This window comes from Juglans microcarpa x Juglans regia, chromosome 8D (assembly GCF_004785595.1).
Source record: "Juglans microcarpa x Juglans regia isolate MS1-56 chromosome 8D, Jm3101_v1.0, whole genome shotgun sequence".
Classification (NCBI taxonomy): Eukaryota; Viridiplantae; Streptophyta; class Magnoliopsida; order Fagales; family Juglandaceae; genus Juglans; species Juglans microcarpa x Juglans regia.
Window position 1 is genome coordinate 11,947,068 of NC_054608.1, and position 19,036 is coordinate 11,966,103.

Consider the following 19,036-nt stretch of genomic DNA (forward strand, 5'->3'; position numbering starts at 1 on the left):
GTATAGACATGAGCTAATTTTGTACATTCTATTTCTAAACTATGTAACAAGAGCGAACATGAAAATCTAAAAGTTTTTGCTATGAATAAATGAAGATGTTTTGATTCTGTTTATTTAGAACATGTGAAATGATCTGAAGCTGTTCAGGGCATCTAAAAACTTGGACATGAATTTCTGATTCTGTATCTGAATATGATCTGGTTCTGATATTGTTCTATTATGTTTCTATTAAGGTCTTGCCACAGGTATAATGGTGGTTTATAACGCTACCACGGAGGTGAAACATGGTATACGGCTCAGCCACATGTATAATAGTAGTTTATAACCCTAACACTGGGGGTGAAACATGGTATACGGCCCAGCCACGGGTATAACGGTGGTTTATAACCCTACCACGGAGGTTAAACATGGTATTTGTCCATATGCAATGTTCCGATATGATATGAAGATGATGTCTCAGTTTATAATATGCCGAAGAATTTTTGAATAAGAAAGTTTTTCTAAAAGTTTCGCTCTGATGTTTTGTAACAAGTTTTGTTTGTACATTTTGAAAATAAATATGTTGTTTATGCATTCTAAAAATAAATGTTTTGTTCTGCATACCGAACTTTATAAATGCTCATGTTTATATGCTAGTATAAGTTCTCTATTTACTGTGTTGTTGATAACTCACCCCTTATCTCTACAATATTTTTCAGATATTTTGATGGTTCAGCTGAGGATCAAGATTCTGAGGCATTTGGTGAAATGATTTAAGTATAGTGGATTAAGCATAGAAAGTTTTTATGAGTATTGGCGATTTTTATTTAGAAATTTTATTGTATTGGAAAATTGGTTATATTAAGGAAATTAGTTTGAGTCAAAATTTCTATATGATATTAGGAATTTGGAGTCTATATTTATATTGTTAAAATGTGAGTTTAGGTGATAGGAAGTAACTCTCCGACCCTTGCAGGACCGAGGCGTTACAAACCATTTTCCTACACACCTCACCACTCTCACAAATCTTTCTATCTTTTTGTAAAACACCCTGGACCCTTCTCAAGTAAAACCTGTGATCAACTTAAACCCAACCCCAAACTCGATTGACCTGAATCTTGAACCAGAAAATGAACTTGCATTACAGCTCTCTACTCTTGTGTTGATTGGTTGTATAGTCTTATCTAGGCCGCTGAACAAACAAGCACTCCATGTAACGATAAAATCAGCATGGAGCTTTGTAATAGGGCTCAATATTGAAGATTTGGATGTAAATACGTTTTTATTTACATTCACATCAAAACAAGAAAATCAATGGTTCTTGGTAGCACTGTTCATCTGGGCAGGATTTTTTCCCGGCCCGGTCCGGAACCCAGAAAACCGGATTCAGATTCTGGGTTCCTGCCCGGATCAAAACTGATCCGGAACCCGGATTGCAAAACCCGGACCAACACGGTTTGGGTACGGGTTGGGGACCCGGGTTTCGGTACCCGGATCTTTTTACAAGGAATTCCGTGTGATTGCCCCACCCCCCGACTCACCTCTCTCTCTCTCTCTCTCTCTCTCTCTCTCTCTCTCTCTCTCTCTCTCTCTTTCTCTCTCTCTCTGGTTCTCTCTCTCGTTGCAGAAGTAGAAACCCTAGGTCCCTAGCCGCCGCTATCGTGACCCCGTCGCCGCATCTCCTTCTTCGTCGCCGCATCTCTGTCGCTGTAGAGCTTTACCTGTAGGTCGTTGTTCTGGTACTTTCACTCTCTCGCTCGCTCTCTCTCCTTTCTCTCTCTCACTCAATCCGAAGAAACCCTAGCCTTCCCCCTCAGTGACGATCGAAGAAACCCCGTCATCCTCGTGACCCCATCATCGTCGTTGCCGACTCGCCTAATCGTCATGACCCAAGGTTTGTTCTCTGCAATTTGGGTCCGTTTTATTCCGATTTGGGTCTGTTTTATTTCCTTGGAATGATGATAATGAAATGCTACGGTTTGTGTAGCTTTTGTTTAGGTAAGATCTGGGTTTTTTTTTTTTTTTTTGGTGTTAAACATGGGTATAAAGTATATGCTGTAGGTTTGATAGATCTGGGTTTTTTTTTTGTTATTTTGCTAGTAAAATGGCTTATATAACGCGCCCTTTCTACAGAAGACTACAGTTTCTCATTTGGCCTTAGGTCTTTTTCTACAATGAACATGCTACTGGGTTCTGCATGCCAAATATTAATTCTTCTCATCATTTATATGACAGTGATGGCAGCAGAACTAGTTCGTGCTTCAAGAAGTGAAAGTAATGGTGAGCCAGAGAGACTACGGTAATTGCTTCCATTTTATTTTACATGTTATTTCTATTGATAATAAATTTTATATGTTTATTTCTTTTGTTTGGCACCGCAACTGACACATAGAACTATAGATAGAGTTGAGAGGAAACCACTGTACATTTCTTTTCCCTGAGCATGTACAAAAGTCGTGTTAAGAAAATCATGTATATCGGAGTACAATTAGGATGCAAAGAACTAGGGACATCAAAAAGTGAGGGTGAGAAAAAACTGTTAAGATTAGTAATCCTTGCAGAAAGAGTGTAAAATGGTTAATTTATCTTGAGCAAAAAATACAATCTCTATGGAAGTACACTAATTCTGCTCTGTGCATGGGCCTACAAACATAACAAAGATGCCCACCAAGCACCCAATTAGGAGGTGAGCAACAACATACCTTAGATAGGATAAAATGACAGAAAAAGATGCATGTGGTTGTCTCTGATTATTTGCAAATTAAGGCTAAGTTTGGTTGTGTTTATACGAGTTCTACTTTTCTTAATTCTAGCATTCTGACGTATGCAGCCTGGTATCCTCATCTCAGTCACACCAAACTTATGCATCTATAATCGTAACATGATTTTTGATTGACTACTTCATGCTCAAAGGAAAAAAAATAGAATTAACTATGTAGAAATACAATTATGACAAGCAAATGCAACATCTATAATCCTACTATCTTAGCTACGAGTTTTTTACTTCTTGGAGAGGAAGTGGCTACATATAATAAAGGTCAGTTTCAAAAGCATTATACAAATAAAGAATTCCTTTTCTCTTTAGATAGCTCACAATTTTGCACTTGATGCTAACTATGATGGTTGATTATTCAATCAGGTGAAATGATCAAGCTGAAGCCTTACAGTGGGATGCTCAATATTGACTTCGGAAAAGGAATTGGAAAGAGAGATGTTTATCTTCTATAAGTTTTGTTGGCAACAAAAGCTTTCAAAGCAATGAATTTCATGCACCTGATGCAAGAGTTTCATCCATTATGTCCACCAATGTTCAAGTTTCTGGTCTGTACATTATTGGTGACAAAAGATCTAAGACCTTAGATCTGGGTTTTTTTTTTTTTTTTTTGTTAAACATGAGTATAAAGTATATGCTGTAAGTTTGAAAGATCTGGGTTTTTTTTGTTATTTTGCTAGTAAAATGGCTTAGGTAACGCGCCCTTTCTACAGAAGAATTAATATCCTGATTGTACTAATATAAATCATTGTAGTTTTGCATTTTGCAATGTAATGTAATGTATAAATAACAAAATAGTATAATATGTAGTGGATTGCATGTACTTATCAAAAAAAAAATGTAGTGGATTGCATGTATTTTTGTTTTTCATTTTTATATATTTTTATTATTCTGGAAAATGTTAGTATTATGCTTTTTAATGAAAACTCAGAAATTGCTTTCATAAAATATTATGCTTTTATAAAAAAAAATTATGATTTTCAACACTTTTTTAAATTTTTTTTAACAATTATGGAAGAATTATACTTTTCAACATTTTAATTATAGACTTTTATAAAATAAAAAAATACACTTCTAAAAGCTTTACATGAAAAAAAAAAAACTGGGTTCAACCCAGATTTCCGGGTTTTAAAAACCCGGATTAACCCTGGTTCCTACCCGGATCTGACCTGGATCAACCCGGTTCGGGTTTCGGCCCGGGTTTGAAACCCGGGTTCTGGTCTGGGTATACTCGGGTTCCCTGGTCGGAACCCAGATGAACACCCCTAGTTTTTGGAGCAACATCCCTGGAACATCAAGGGCTTCCATATGCTGATGAGACCGGCCACCTAGCTTAAGTTTGCAAAAGATTAATCTCAAGATGTCTGTATTCTGGGTGCAAATTCATGGACTCCCTCTTGAGTTCATGACCAATCAGAATGTTGAAAAATTGCCACCAAGCTAGGAAATTTCATTCAAGTTAAGAAGATTACCAGCCTAGTACTTCTGCTTCGAAAATATATGCGTATATAAGTTGAAATAAATGTTGAAAATCCACTGCCTGAAAGTTTCCCTCTGGTTCATAAACAAAGACCGGCCACTTTGAACAGCCTCAAGTTCGAATGTCTATCGGACTTCTACTACTGCTATGGGTGTTTAGGGCACATTCAGCAAGAATGTGCAGTTCTGCAAAAGCAAACAGTGGTATTCAAATTTGGGCCTTAGATGCGTGCTGAGAACCAAGTGATAAGAAGGAACATCCATGCTAATAAACCCTTATACCCCTCGAAGTCAAGGTCCACAGAAGTGGGGCACTTTGTTGCCAATCCCTCAAACAAGGAGACAAATTAGTTTTTTTTGTTAAGCTGATGTAAGGGAAAAGGAATAATACAGCAGCAGCAAGAGCCATGCGACATGGAAATCTCCAAGACCTGGCAAAGTCATTGCACTGAACTAGGGTTCAACAACAGGCTAAAGGAACACGATGAAAAAGTTCTATCAGGGAGGAGGAATTGCATGAGCATAAGCTTCAGAGATCTTTTCACTGGGAACGTGGCAATCAAGTAACGAAGGAGACAAACATAGCAAGGATAGGTACAAAAAGTCTTTTCTTGAAGCCAGATTTCGAATCGATAGCATATGCCAGGCCTGAGGAGATTACATCAGTCAATGCAATTTCAACCATCCAAAATGTAAAGAAGATCTAACAGTTCAAGTTGCGCCTCCTTCATTAATCAGCAGCCCAAAGGCTTTAATTCACATCAGTTTGAACAAAAGTGCAACGTCGACAGATCAACAAAAACCAATGGGTCAAAACTTATTTCATCAAATCCTAGCCCAATTCGAGAAACTCAAAAGCCCAACGGACCTTAGCCTAACAAATCACTCCCTTTCTCTGTTGGTCAGCCCATCCAGAAAATTTATCCTAGCACTAAGACCCAACCCAGCAATAGAAAGCCCATCGCAAGCTGTTTTGAAACCAACCTAGAATCAAAACTCATCCTCTTCCTTTACCATTCAGAACACCGGAACCACCCAAACCCTAGACATTCACTGCCCACTTCCAACTAAAACCTCTGTGGATCTAGATAGGTTTGCGTTTCCTCAAAAGGGATCAAGGGAAACAACATTTCCTGGAGATGGAACTAAAAGGAGACTCAATGGAGATGAGGATGCACCACTTGCTGAGTATTTCCAGCCAACAAAATCCAAACGAAATGAGTCAGAAGGGAGGAAATCGAAAAGAATCAGATTCACACCCTATCAAAAGGAAAACACCATCTTAGGTAAAACTGCTCGTTCTACCTTTTGTTACATGCCCAATTCTAAGGGGTTTGTAAGGGCTACATAGGATAGGTCATTAATTAAGTTGTTGGGGTTACTATTGTAATTTCATTTTCAATTGGGTTAGAATGAGTCAATGGGTTGTTAGACGAAATGGGTCCATGGTCTGTTAGTGGGTAGTTATTTGTATGCATCAGTCCATGAACAAGTGGGGTCTAATTTCAGTTATTTTGCCAAATTGTATTTAAGTTAATTGCATTATGAATGAGAACATCATTTTGAATTTCATCAAATTTTCGTGTGCATCTACGGAGGTTTTTGGCCCCTCTAATTGCCAGATTTATCTGTTTGAATTATTCGGATCCTACAAGTTGGTCTCAGAGCTGCGTTCCTGCGACATGGCTAAGGGCACACGTTTTTCACAACTACCAGAAGCAGTAAATGTTTTACATGGTCAGACTACTATCTTAAAGGAGGAGCAGGCTAGGCATGGGAAACTAATAGAAGGGGTATTACAACAGCTTAATAATTTGGCATCAAGCTATGATAGATTGGTACAAATTACAGCTAAGCTCAGTTCAAGAGAAGAAACTTCAAATAATGTAAGGGTTAATGCTAATCCCTTGTTTGAGATGCGCGGTGGGATTCAAGCCCAAACTCTTCGATTGGATTTTCCTCATTTTGATGGGGAAGATCCCAACGAATGGATCTTGAAGGCACAACAATTCTTTGCCTATTGTCAAACTCTAGAGGATCATAAGATATTGATCGCTTCTTTCCATGTGGAAGGGAAGGCATTAACTTGGTATTACTGGTTGAAGGAGTCTAGCTCGGTAACAAGTTGGGAGGACTTCGTGGGGACTCTTCGCATTAGATTTGGGCCTTCGGCATATGAGGATCCGGTGGGGGCATTCAACAAGTTGAGCCAAAGTAGAAGCATAGAAGATTACCGAGCTGTTTTTGAGATCCTATCGAACAAAATAAATGGGGTAAGTGAAGAATTTCGTATAAGTACTTTCTTAATTGGCTTAAAAGATGAGTTGAGAGTTATTATTACCATGTTCAAACCAAGCACTCTCTCAGCTTCTTTTGGTTTAGCTCGACTGCAAGAAGAAATGGTTGGAAGAAAGCAATACCATTACCGAAACACCCAGACCCAACAGTTTCCAGCCTAACCCAACCAAGACAGCTCCCCTTAGATTACTTGGACCAAATCTCATACCAAGACTACCTGCACCAAAACTAATACCAAGACTTCCAGCCCCACCGAACCCGAGACCTAACCTAAATTTCCCAAGGGGAAACCCTTATCCCACAAGGCGCATAAGCCCTAACCAAATGCAGGAAATGGGAGAAAAAAGATTGTATTATTTTTGTGATGAAAAATACCAAATAGGAAACAAATGCAGCAGGCCAAAATTATACCTACTGGAAGGTATGGAATTTGAAGGGGAGGCAGAGGAAGAGGAGGAGGCCCTTAACCAGCTTAATATAGAGACCATACCAGTAGCACAACAAGCTGAATTGCTAGGCATATCCCTGCATGCTATTGCAGGAGCTCCTTCCCCCAAAACTATGAGGTTATTGGGAAAAATTGGTACATGTTTAGTTATTGTTCTTATTGATACTGGTAGTATACATAGCTTTATAGATGTGAATGTAGCAAGGAGGGAAAAGCTACCAGTGGAAGAAGGCCACCTGGAAGTCCAAGTTGCTTATGGAGAAACCCTCCCTTGCCGGGGTTGCTGTAAGGCAGTATTTTTAAAATTACAAAGCTGTAATATTCTAGCCAATCTGTTTTTGCTAACTCTAGGAGGATGTGATATTGTGTTGGGACTAGATTGGTTGAGGAGTTTGGGAATTATTTAGTGGAATTTTGCAGATTTAACTATGAGCTTCTTTGTGGAAGGTGAGAGATTGTTTCTGTAGGGTTTGAAGTTACCTAAGAGGTCATTGGAGGAGGAACACAGTTTGAGCAAGGCTACACTTGTAGAGGGAAGAGGAATCTGGTTGCAGCTCATGGAGGCTAGTGACATCAAAGGAGGGGCACCAATAAAGCCTACCATACAAACTATTTTGGATGGATTCAAAATAGTGTTTGCTGAACCTTGTGGACTTCCACCTCCAAGGAGTCACGACCACTAGATCCAACTCCAGGAAGTAGCCAAACCCACATGCGTTACACCTTATCAGTATCCCTACTACCAAAAGGAGGAACTTGAGAAGCTGGTCAAAGAAATGTTGAAAGCAGGAATCATTCAACCAAGCCAAAGTCCTTATTTGTCACCATTCCTCTTGGTGAGGAAGGCAGATGGGAGTTGGCGCATGTGCATTGACTATCGGGCTCTAAACAAAGATACTATCAAAAATAAGTTTCCTATTCCCAATGTAGATGAATTCTTGGATGAGCTTAATGGTGCTGAATTATTTTCTAAGCTTGATTTAAGGTTAGGCTATCATCAAATCAGGATGAAACCTAAAAATGTACCTAAGACTGCCTTCGTACACATAAGGGGCATTATGAATTTTTGGTGATGCTCTTTGGGCTCACAAATGCATCATCAAGTTTTCAATAATTGGTGAATGGGATATTCAGACCATATCTCAAGAAATTTGTGTTGGTATTTTTTGATGATATACTTGTGTATAGTAAATCTATTAAGGAGCATGTGATTCAATTAAAGGTTGTTTTAGAAGTTTTAAAGCACCTCCAGCTGTATGCTAAGGCTTCAAAGTGTGTGTTTGGTTGTTGTTAAGTGGAATATTTGGGTCATGTCATCTCTAAAGAAGCGGTCAAGGCAGATCCATTAAAAATTGCAAATATGATGGAATGACTTGAGCCTAAAAATCCCAAAGCTCTAAGAGGATTTTTAGGGCTAACAGGTAACTATAGAAAATTTGTTAAAGGTTATGGCAATATTGTAGCCCCTTTAACTGCCTTATTAAAGAAAAATGCTTACAGTTGGAATAAAGAGGCCAGTCAAGCTTTTGAAGCTTTAAAGGCAGCCATGGTGACACCCCTTATCCTTACATTACCAGATTTCTCAAAGAAATTTGTGATGGAGTGTGATGCCTCAGGGAATGGCTTGGGAGTTGTTTTAATGCAGTAATGGAGGCCTCTAGCCTATCTGAGCAAAGCATTAAAAGGCAAAAATCTGTTTTTATCTACTTATGTAAAGAAGTTATTGGCTCTAGTGTTGGCAATTCGAAAATGGAGGTATTATTTACTGGAACACAATTTCATGGTCAGAACAGACCAGCAAGCATTGAAACACCTTTTGGAGCAAAGGATTGGAACACCCTTCCAACAAAAGTGGGTTGCAAAGTTGTTAGGCTTTGATTTCAGTGTGGAATATCACAGTCAGAAAGGGAACAAGGCAGCAGATGCACTTTCCAGGTTACCAAATGAAGAAGGAATACCAGAATAGGAGATGAGTTTGACTAATGGTGGAGAATCCAAAACCATAAGTATGGTTACAGTTGATTGGTGAAAGGAACTACATCAAGTGTACAATCAAGGACCCCAGTTGCAGCAATTACTAAACCGCTACCATCAAGGAGATCTTGACCTTCTCAAGTATCAAGCAAAAGGGGAGTTCTTATTCTATAAGGGGAGGTTGCACTTGGGAACCCTAAAAACACATCAGGAGCAGATAATGTAACAATTCCACAACAGCCCCATGGGGGGACACACGGGCTCACAAAAGACACATTCTAGGATCAAAAGGGAGTTCTTTTGGCATGTCATGCGAAAAGATATCAGAAAATATATAAGAGAATGCGAGGTATGCCAAAGAAACAAGACAGAGAATCTCAAACCAGTAGGGGTCCTATAGCCACTACCTATACCAAGTAAAGCATGGATGGATATCAGTATGGACTTCATAGAGGGCCTGACTTTGTCCAAAAGATACAGTGTAATCATGGTAATAGTAGATAGGTTCAGCAAGTACAGTCATTTCATACCAATAGCTCATCTATACACATCAACAGTAGTAGCAAAAGCATTCATAGATAATATATTCAAGCTGTATGGCTTACCATAGAGTATAGTAAGTGATCGAGATGCAATATTTACAAGTCATTTCTGGAAGGAAATTTTCCATCTAAGTGGCACATGGCTACTAATGAGCTCGGCATATCATCCTCAAACTGATGGACAAATAGAAGTAATGAACAAATGGCTAGTGGGATACCTTCGATACTTTACCAATGACAGACCCAAAGACTGGGCCAGATGGCTAGCCTTAGCTGAATGGTCATACAATACCTTGGAGCATTCTTCAACAGGGTTTAGTCCATTCGAAGTTGTTTATAGGCAGCCACCACCTCGGCTCCTCCCTTATGAGCCTGGATCTACGGCATTGCAAGTGGTTGAAGAAGAAATGAGAAGCCAAGACTTCATTCTTGCTCTGGTAAGAGAAAATCTACAAGAAGCTCAAACAAGGATAAAGCGTTATGCCTATAAGAAAAGAACAGAAAGAGAATACGATGTAGGTGATTGGGTCTATTTGAGGTTAAGACCATATAGGCAAATGACTGTTGCCGTAAGGAGAAACTTGAAGATTTCCCTAAGATACTTCGAACCCTTCCAGATCACTCAAAAGATTGGAAAAGTCGCATATAGGCTAGATTTACCCAAGGAATCCAAGATCTACCTGGTGTTTCACATCTCCTGCCTTAAAAAGAAGCTCGTAAACTTTCCTCAGTTATGGAATATGTCACTTTAGCTCCCGAACCAAAGAAAATAATAGAGATGAGGCTCAAGAAAAAGGGGAAAAAAGCTGGAGTGGAAGTTTTAGTTCAGTGGAAAGGATCCAACGAGGAAGATGCAACCTGGGTAGATGCAAAGGAGCTGCGAATGAAATATCCAGAACTCATGGGCGAGTTCTTCTAAAGGAAGAGGCTGTGTTACATGCCCAATTATAAGGGGTTTGTAAGGGCTACATAGGATAGGTCATTAATTAAGCTATTGGGGTTACTGTTGTAATTTCATTTTCAGTTGGGTTAGAATGAGTCAATGGGCTATTAGACGGAATGGGTCCATGGTAGTTATTTGTAGTGCATCAGTCCATGCACAAGTGGGGTCTAATTTCAGTTATTTTGCCAGATTGTATTTAATTTAATTGCATTATGAATGAGAATATCAGTCTGAATTTCATCAAATTGTTGTGTGCATCTGTGGAGGTTTCTGGCCCCTCTAATTGCCAGATTTATCTGTTTGAATTATTCGGATCCTAACACCTTTCTACAATCTCTTTCAATTACTGATGAGGCTAAAATGGCAAGGCTGAAATTGCCGCCAAGCTAGAAATGAATGTTTTATCCTAGAATTGCAAGGGTCTTGTTGCACCCCTTGCAATCAAAAGTTTAAGACCAATGATCAGGACCTATAAACCTGATCTAGTCTTCCTTTCAAGGATAATTTTGACTATTGTGAATAGGTTAAGTTTTTCGATGTGTATATTTGCTCCCTCATATGATAAATGTGGGGGAGGGGGGGGGGAGAGTACTAGTAATGTGGATGTATGGTTTGGACTTAGAACCTGTTCTTGTTCATTGTAATAAAATCTCGATGGTTGTGTATTTGGATCCTTCCCACACTCCTTGGCTTATTAATTTGATATATTGCCCTGCTCAAAACAGTAAAAAATTACTTTTTTGAAAAAAATTAAATTCTGTTGTGGACAATTTTGATGGACCTCGACTAGATATTAGTGACTTTAATTCTAGTCAAAGTGAGAAAATAGGGGGAAGACCTTTGGCTAGTTCTTCAAACTCGAGTGTTTTGAGTTCTTTTATGAATAGGAATGGAATGATGGATCTAGGATACCATGGGCCAAAGTACACTTGGACTAATAATAGGCATGGTAGTGATCATATTAGAGAGGTGCTTGATAGGGGTATAGTAAACCATTCTTGGATGGATCTGTTTGCGAACACTACGCTTCAACATCTACTTATTCATGCTTCAGATCACTCCCATATCTTTCTTGATACTTCTGCTAGGAAGTTTCATAAAATTGGTTTCAAGTTTGAGGAGTTTTGGACTAGGGACCACACTAGTCAAATGGTCATTCAAAATGCTTGGAACAATCGGTTTGTGGGCAACGCAAGCTACATCCTTCTTAAAAAGCTGAAAGTGGTCCAAAAACCTCTAAAACACTAGAACAAATTCCACTTTCGACATATCCAATCTTCCATATAGGATACTAACAAATCCCTCTTGGATATTCAAGCTAGAGATCCAAGCCCCCAAAACTTGATTGAGGAGGTTGATCTTAAAGCTAGATTGAATGAACTTTTGAAAAGAGAAGAGATTCTTTAGAAGTAAAAGTCCAGATTGCAATGGTTAACTACCATTGATCTTAATACTAAATTCTTTCACTTGTCAACTACAATGAGGAGGCATACAAATTCCATTGACAGCATCAAACTTAGTCACCAAAACTGGACTTCAGATCAATAGGTCATTCAAACCGCTTTCTTGGAACACTTCAAGAACATCTTCACAGCAACCAATCCTAGGATTCAACCTAAATGGGAGGAAATTTTTCCCGAAAAACTTACAACCTCTAACAACACCCTTCTTTGTGAAATTCCTACTAATGATGAGATCATGTGTACTTTAAGGGAAATTCCTTCTAGCAAAGCCCCTGGTCCTGATGGTTTCACTGGACTATTCTACGAGCAATATTGGGAGATCATTAAAGTTGATTTCAAAGCAGCCATCAAAAATTTCTTTAGAAGTGGTAAACTTCTCAAAAAAATTAATCATACCCATATTGCACTTGTCCCAAAGACCAATAATCCCAATAATGTTCACCAGTTCAGGCCAATTAGCCTTTTAAATGTTTGTTACAAAGTCATAGCAGAAATCTTGGCTAACAGACTCAAAAAAATTCACCCTAGGTTCATCTCCCCATACCGAACTACTTTTGTCCCGGGTAGAACCATTCAGGAGAACACCATTGTTGCTTAAGAAGTTTTTCACTTTGTAAGAAAAAAGAAAAGAAAAAAGGGTGTAATGGCTATCAAAATTGATATGGAAAAGGCTCTTGATTTCATAGAATGGGGCTTCATCTTCAAAATCATGGAAAGCCTTGGATTCCATACAAATTGGATTAATTGGATTAGAGAATATATCACCACAGTCTCTTATTCTATGATCATCAATGGTAATCCTTATGGTTACATCAAACTAACAAGAGGATTGAGGCAAGGTGACCCCCTTTCTCCCTTCCTTATCTAGGTTAATTGCGAAAGAAGAAATGTTGGGTCATTTGAGGGGTGTTTCTATCACTAGAAATGGCTCCCATATCACTCATATTTTGTTTGCAAATAATCTCATTCTCTTTGGTAGAGCTACCAATCAAACTGCCTCTAGCTTCAAAAGTTGTCTAGAAAAGTACTCCTCATGGTCAGGACAAAGGGTTGACATTCAAAAGTCCTCCATTAAATTCAGTGACAACACCTCCCCTAGACATAAGTTGGAGGTCAAGAATGTCTTCGACTTTAAAAATGCCTCTTTTGGCAATAAATATCTTGGTCTCCCTTTCACTTTTGGCAACTCAAAAAATATCCACTTCCAGGATATCCAACAGAAAATCTCTCTCAAATTAGCTGGTTGGAAATTGAAATTATTGTCTCATGCTGGTAGAACTACTCTCTTAAAATTCATAGCCAGTTTAATACCCTCATACTTTATGGCCACTATCTCTATCCCAAAGAATGTTGCTAGTAATATAGATAGGAATTTTATGAAATTTTGGTGGGGTTTTCCCCTGGAAAAAATCATAATCTTATTCTCGAATCCTGGAAGTCTATTTGCAGACCAAAATCTATAGGTGGCATGAGAATTAGACTTGTCGATTTTAATAGAGCTTTCCTTTGTAAAATTGAGTGGCATCTTACTTTGGGAAGTACTAATATTTGGACTAAAATGCTTAGTGACAAGTATTTGAAAAACACTTCCTTTCTTAATGCTTCTCAAAGACCTACAGACTCATGGGTCTAGAAAGGTATCCTCAAGCAAAGGGAGTTTTTAAAAACTAGTCTCTGCTACCACATCAACAATGGTGTCAATACTAATGTCTGGAAAGACCCATGGATCCTCATTGTCCCTCAATTCTCTCCAATTCCAAAGGATAACTCAATCCATATGGATCCTACTCTTAAAGTTTCTGAATTGATGATGGAAGAACCGAGAAAATGGAACACCATTCTTCTACAAGCTCTTTTCCAATAAAGCTCTGTGATGGAGATTTTGAAAATCCCTCTTGCTCAATACAATTACCATACCATTGTTGATAAGTCTATTTGAAGTCATCATAATTAGGGAAAGTTCAGTATCAAGTCAACTTATGCTACTATTGTTTGGACTCAGGATATGAACTCCAACCAAAATTCCACAAAGCTAGTCCTTGGAAAAACTCTGGAAGATTAAAATTCAGGATAGGTTAAAATTATTTTGTTGGAAGGTCATGAACAACATTTTTCCTACTCAGTCCCTTCTGAAAAATTTCTTTCCAATGCAAAATGATGAGATACAATGCCTCATCTGCAACTTTTGTCTCATCTCACCTCTTTCTCAATTGCACTTTTACTAGAATTATGTGGCGCCATTCTCCTTGGCCCATGAATATTTCTGTTTTGGGCAACAATATTATGAGTCAATGGCTTAACTGCATACTAGATCCATCAAGAGAGTTAGGCATTCCTTCTATTAATGAGCACTACTTCCAGATCTTTGCTATTATTGCCATGGATTGTATATGGTTCCTAAGAAACAAAATTGTCCATAATAGTTTTGAACCTGAGATTCCTGCTTTTGTGTCCTCTACTTTAAGAACACATAAGGAATATTGTGATGCATGGGCAATAAATCAATTAATATAAGTCACAACTGGAAAGCTATCCCAAAGATCATTGCCTATTAACTTCTGATGTAGTAGTTCGAGACGTGGGTAATACTGCTGCAGCCATTTGCAAGAAAGAGGATGGTTCTATTATTTTTGTGTAGACTAAACACATTCAGTGCTGGGGAAGCTGTAGCATTGCTGTTGGGGTTACAGGAGGCTAAAAAGAGAGATATTGAGAAAATTATGATTGCGGGGGACTCCTTAAACACTCTTCTAGCAATGAAAAATTCAAATGTCACTCTGGATTGGACAGTTCAACCTATTATTCAAGACATAAAGTTTGCTCTCTTATCATTACAAAGCTAAGAAATCAAGAAAATACATAGCAACTTCAATCGATGTGCGCATTCAATTGCGTTGTGGGCAACAACCAAAAACCTTTTTGAAAGCATGCCCCCCATTTCTATTTTGCCTTCAATGCTAAATTCTCATAGTGGGAAAGACCCAATTGCTTTTGTATAATTTTTTATTCTAGTTGTACTATTGTTGTTTTGGCAACTAACACTTTTTTATTATAATATTAGAGGTGTTTTTCTTAAATTTTTTTTTTTTTTTTTAAAAAAAGCACCTTTCAAAGGCTACTGTGCTACAGAATTTTATGCAATGGCCCAAACTGAGACTTTAACATGCATAATGGATTTACTACTATGAAGTTCAACTATATATATATATATATATATATATATATGCAATATATGTTGTTTTTTTTCTAATTTGTTTGCTTCTAATTTATTTTTTCAGCACAATTGATTTGGATATGGATGCTTCACTTACTGGAGATGATCATCCAGAAGAGGATGCCATAGTTCCTACACTGACAAGTACTTCCACCCTTAGGCCCACACATAGAGTAGCTACTTCTTGTGCAAGTAGTCGAGTTCCAATAGATACAGAAGATGATGATAGTTGATCGATCACCATGACCTAGTAAAACAAGATCGTGGACATGATAACATTTCATCAAAATTATCAATGATCGTGAGAATCTACATGCAAGATTTCACCATTGTAGGCAACTTTATGGTTGTTATTTGAAGAAGCAAGGCACCTTTGTATTCATAGCACATCTTACAGACTGCCAACGATATAAAATACACAACGGGTTGGTGGCCAATGATCAGACGAAGTTTAGTTACGAAACTTCTACGACCACTGATGGTACACAAATTAAGAAACTATCAATCACTCAATACAATGAGAAGATGTTAAGGGATTGGTTGTGAAAATGATCATCTGTGATGAGATGCCTTTTACCACCATTGAAAGAGAAAAGCTTCCATATGTTTGTGCACACTCTTGAGCCATGATTTTCCATGCCTTCACAGTATACCATGATGTGAGATTGTTTGAAAAGACATACCAATGAGAAGACATAGATAAAAGAGATGTTTATTACCATTGGTCAGAGAGTGTCATTTATGACTGATACATGGACACCCATAAAGAATGTCAGCTACATGTGTATCACAACCTATTTTATTGACAATGAGTAGACGTTGAACAAACGGATTATTAACTTCAAAGAAATTGTTGATCACAAGGGTTCGTCTATTGGAGCGGAAATGGATGATTGTATAAAGGATTGGGAGATTAGAAAAGTATTTTGTATCACAGTTGATAATGTCAACGCCAATGACACTGCAATTGATTGGTTCAGGCAGAATACGACGGTAAAAGAGGATATCATTTGTGAGCAAGAGTTTATACATGTTCGATGATGTGCTCATATCATCAAGTTCATAGTTGCCGAGCGATTGAAGGAGGTTGATGATTCTATTACCAAAGTCCGCAACTTTGTGAGATATGTGAGGGCTTCCCCCCAAAGCTTGGCAAGTTTAAGGCAATAACAAAACAACTTGAGATCTCATCTTTTAGTATGTCAAGCTTGGATGATCCGACTTGATGAAACTCTACACACATGATGTTGAATGTAGCGCAAAAGTACCAAAGAGCATTCAAGCAGAAGGAGGTTAAGGATGAGGGCCTGATGTATGCTTTACTGGAGTCAAAAGGGGGGGAGAAGAGGACTCGGTGCGCCGAACATAGTTGATTGGGCTAATGTGAGGTATTTTGTTCAATTTTTGAAATTATTTTATGACATAACTATGTGGATATTTAGTTCCAAATATCCTACTGTGAACATGTACCTAGAGGAGCTCTTGGAGTTTTATGACCACTTGCAGCAGAGTTGTACTGACACTATCAGATTGTTGAATGCTATGGTTATGAGGATGAAATCTAAATAAAATAAATATTATGAGATATTGAGAAAATAAATAGATTATTATTTGTAGCTACGATCTTAGGCCCCCAATATAAGTTGGTTATTGTAAAATTTTGGATTAGGGATGTCCTCGGTGATGACAAGTCTGATCAGTTTATTAAAGAACTGAAATGTAATATTGATGACTTATGTAGCCATTACAATAACAGTGGTCAGACTTCAACCGAATGTGGTAGCTTCTTAGCCATTACAATAGCTGTGGTTAGTCTTCAACCGAAGGTGGTAGCTCCTCATGACCGACCGCCTTGAAATCTTCCTTAGATGACACACATGTACTGGGTATCATCAAATTCGTGCATCGAGAAATATTATACAGTGTAGATATGAGGTTGAGCATTATTTTATAGAAGATGTCAAGCCACCTAGTGATGTATTTCAATAATTTACTTGGTGAAATGTTAATTTCACCAAGTTTCCAGTCCTTTCTTGAATAGTCCGAGATGTGCTAGCCATTTCTATCACTACGGTTGCTTTTGAGTCAGTTTTTAGCACCATAGGTCACGTGTTGGATGCTTATCGGAGTTAATTATCTCCGACCACCATGTAGGCCCTCGTTTGCACATAGAACTGACTAAGTTCAATGTTCATTAAATTAGATACCGTTAATGCTGAAAGTTATACGCTTGAATCAAATAACTTTATGCTTTTAAGTGATTTTTTACATATTTTGAATGTTTTAATTATTTAACTTATAATTTTTATTATTGTGTAGAGCTAGATGTAAACCCTAGAATAATTGTGGATAACAGAGACAGATGCACCATGGGATGGAGAACCCCCTTTATTGGTGAGAAATGAAATACCATTAACAAAAAAGACTTCTTTTTTTTTTAATTTAAAATAATGTTTTACTTCTAACTTTTTTTAATTTCCAACAGAATGCAAGATGCTTGGGATTGGAGGTTGATGGTGCTAAAAAATTGAAAATTATTGTCAATTTGTAATTACTAATTTGTAGTTTTCTGAGTTGGAGGTCAGATGTGGGCTTTTTGACTGCATCGGAGTTGGAGCCCACCCCCGACCGAGTGCTAAGACTACGAGTTGCCAATGTTTGAGCTACACAAGTGTATAACTAGAATTTAATCAAGAAAATGTTTATTTTATAAGTCTGTCATTAATACATTACCTAATACCTAGTATTAAAAGACTAATACCTAGCATTAAAAGAGAATGGGGTGGATTCTACTGTGAGAAAATTGGTTTTTTCCTATGAATATTAAATTTTTCTTATTTTAAAAAAATGAACAAAATTTGAATACTTTAAAATTGTATAAATCATGGTTCTGTATATATTATAAATAAAATTGTTTTATATTTCTTTTATAAATGACATTATTCTTTAATAAACTATATATTTAAGTTTTTGTTTGAATTTAATTATGAAGTGAGAAAAATTAACACATAAAATCGATCCTATTATATTTATATTTAACATGTCAGTTTATTGTCGTAGATTTGTTTTTACTAAAATATTTAGGGCCTGTTTCGATAGTAAGATGAGATGATTTGAAAATAATAGTGAGATTAGAGCATTGGTAGTGGCTAATGCATCTTCATATTCATCTTTATATTCGCGTAGGAAAATCTTATACACCATACTGCTATTTCATTTTCATTTCACTAAGTAAGATGTGGCACATTTATCATCATTTAATGATAATTTATTGCATGTTTCTTTATCATCTAATGGTGATGAATATGTCACATATTACTTAGTATGATCAAAATAGGATGAGAGTGTAGTGTATATCGTTACTCATTTACATAATAATATCTCCTTAAATTGGTCTGTATTGGATTATGAATCTTCAAAATTTTGAATAGTTATGAACAGTGTTTCTTCGATTTTGAAGAAATACTATTTACTCTCCTAACATTATTTTACTGATTTTTTCTCTCTCTTATCCCCTCTCTCTCAACAACAACATAAATAAAGAAATCAAATAAGACCGAACGAGATTGATAATTGCTTATTTAAAACATATTAAGAAAAAATAATTTTAAGAAAAGAAATTAATATGTTATTTTTTAATTCAAATATGCAAAATTAATATGAGAGTTTTTTTAATATGCAAAATGCATATGTATATAAAAAGTCAATATTAACATTCTTATTAATTAAAATTAGATGATCTACGCATCCAAGCAACCTTTACCTTCCGCGAATTTTGTACGTGGCAGAGGACACATTTGCCGTGTGGCGAATGTTTATTGGTGGTTGCGTGCAAGCCGATCTAGTGGCACGCATTACAGTGATGAGCTGACGAAGTTAAACATACTAAAGAGTCGCCGTATGCATAAAATCTGTAACCGATT

The 19,036-nt window shown here is 37.3% G+C and overlaps 1 protein-coding gene across 1 annotated transcript; it reads left to right on the forward strand.

The window, feature by feature from the left end:
• The first annotated feature begins 9,687 nt into the window (after positions 1-9,687).
• Positions 9,688-10,245, forward strand: LOC121242214. Its single transcript, XM_041140106.1, has one exon. The coding sequence runs from the start codon at positions 9,688-9,690 to the stop codon at positions 10,243-10,245; it is 558 nt and encodes a 185-aa protein (XP_040996040.1).
• Positions 10,246-19,036: the final 8,791 nt, after the last annotated feature.

Excerpts from the sequence above, each read along its gene's own strand:
- LOC121242214 (XM_041140106.1), top strand. The coding sequence starts at position 9,688 with ATGAACAAATGGCTAGTGGGATACCTTCGATACTTTACCAATGACAGA.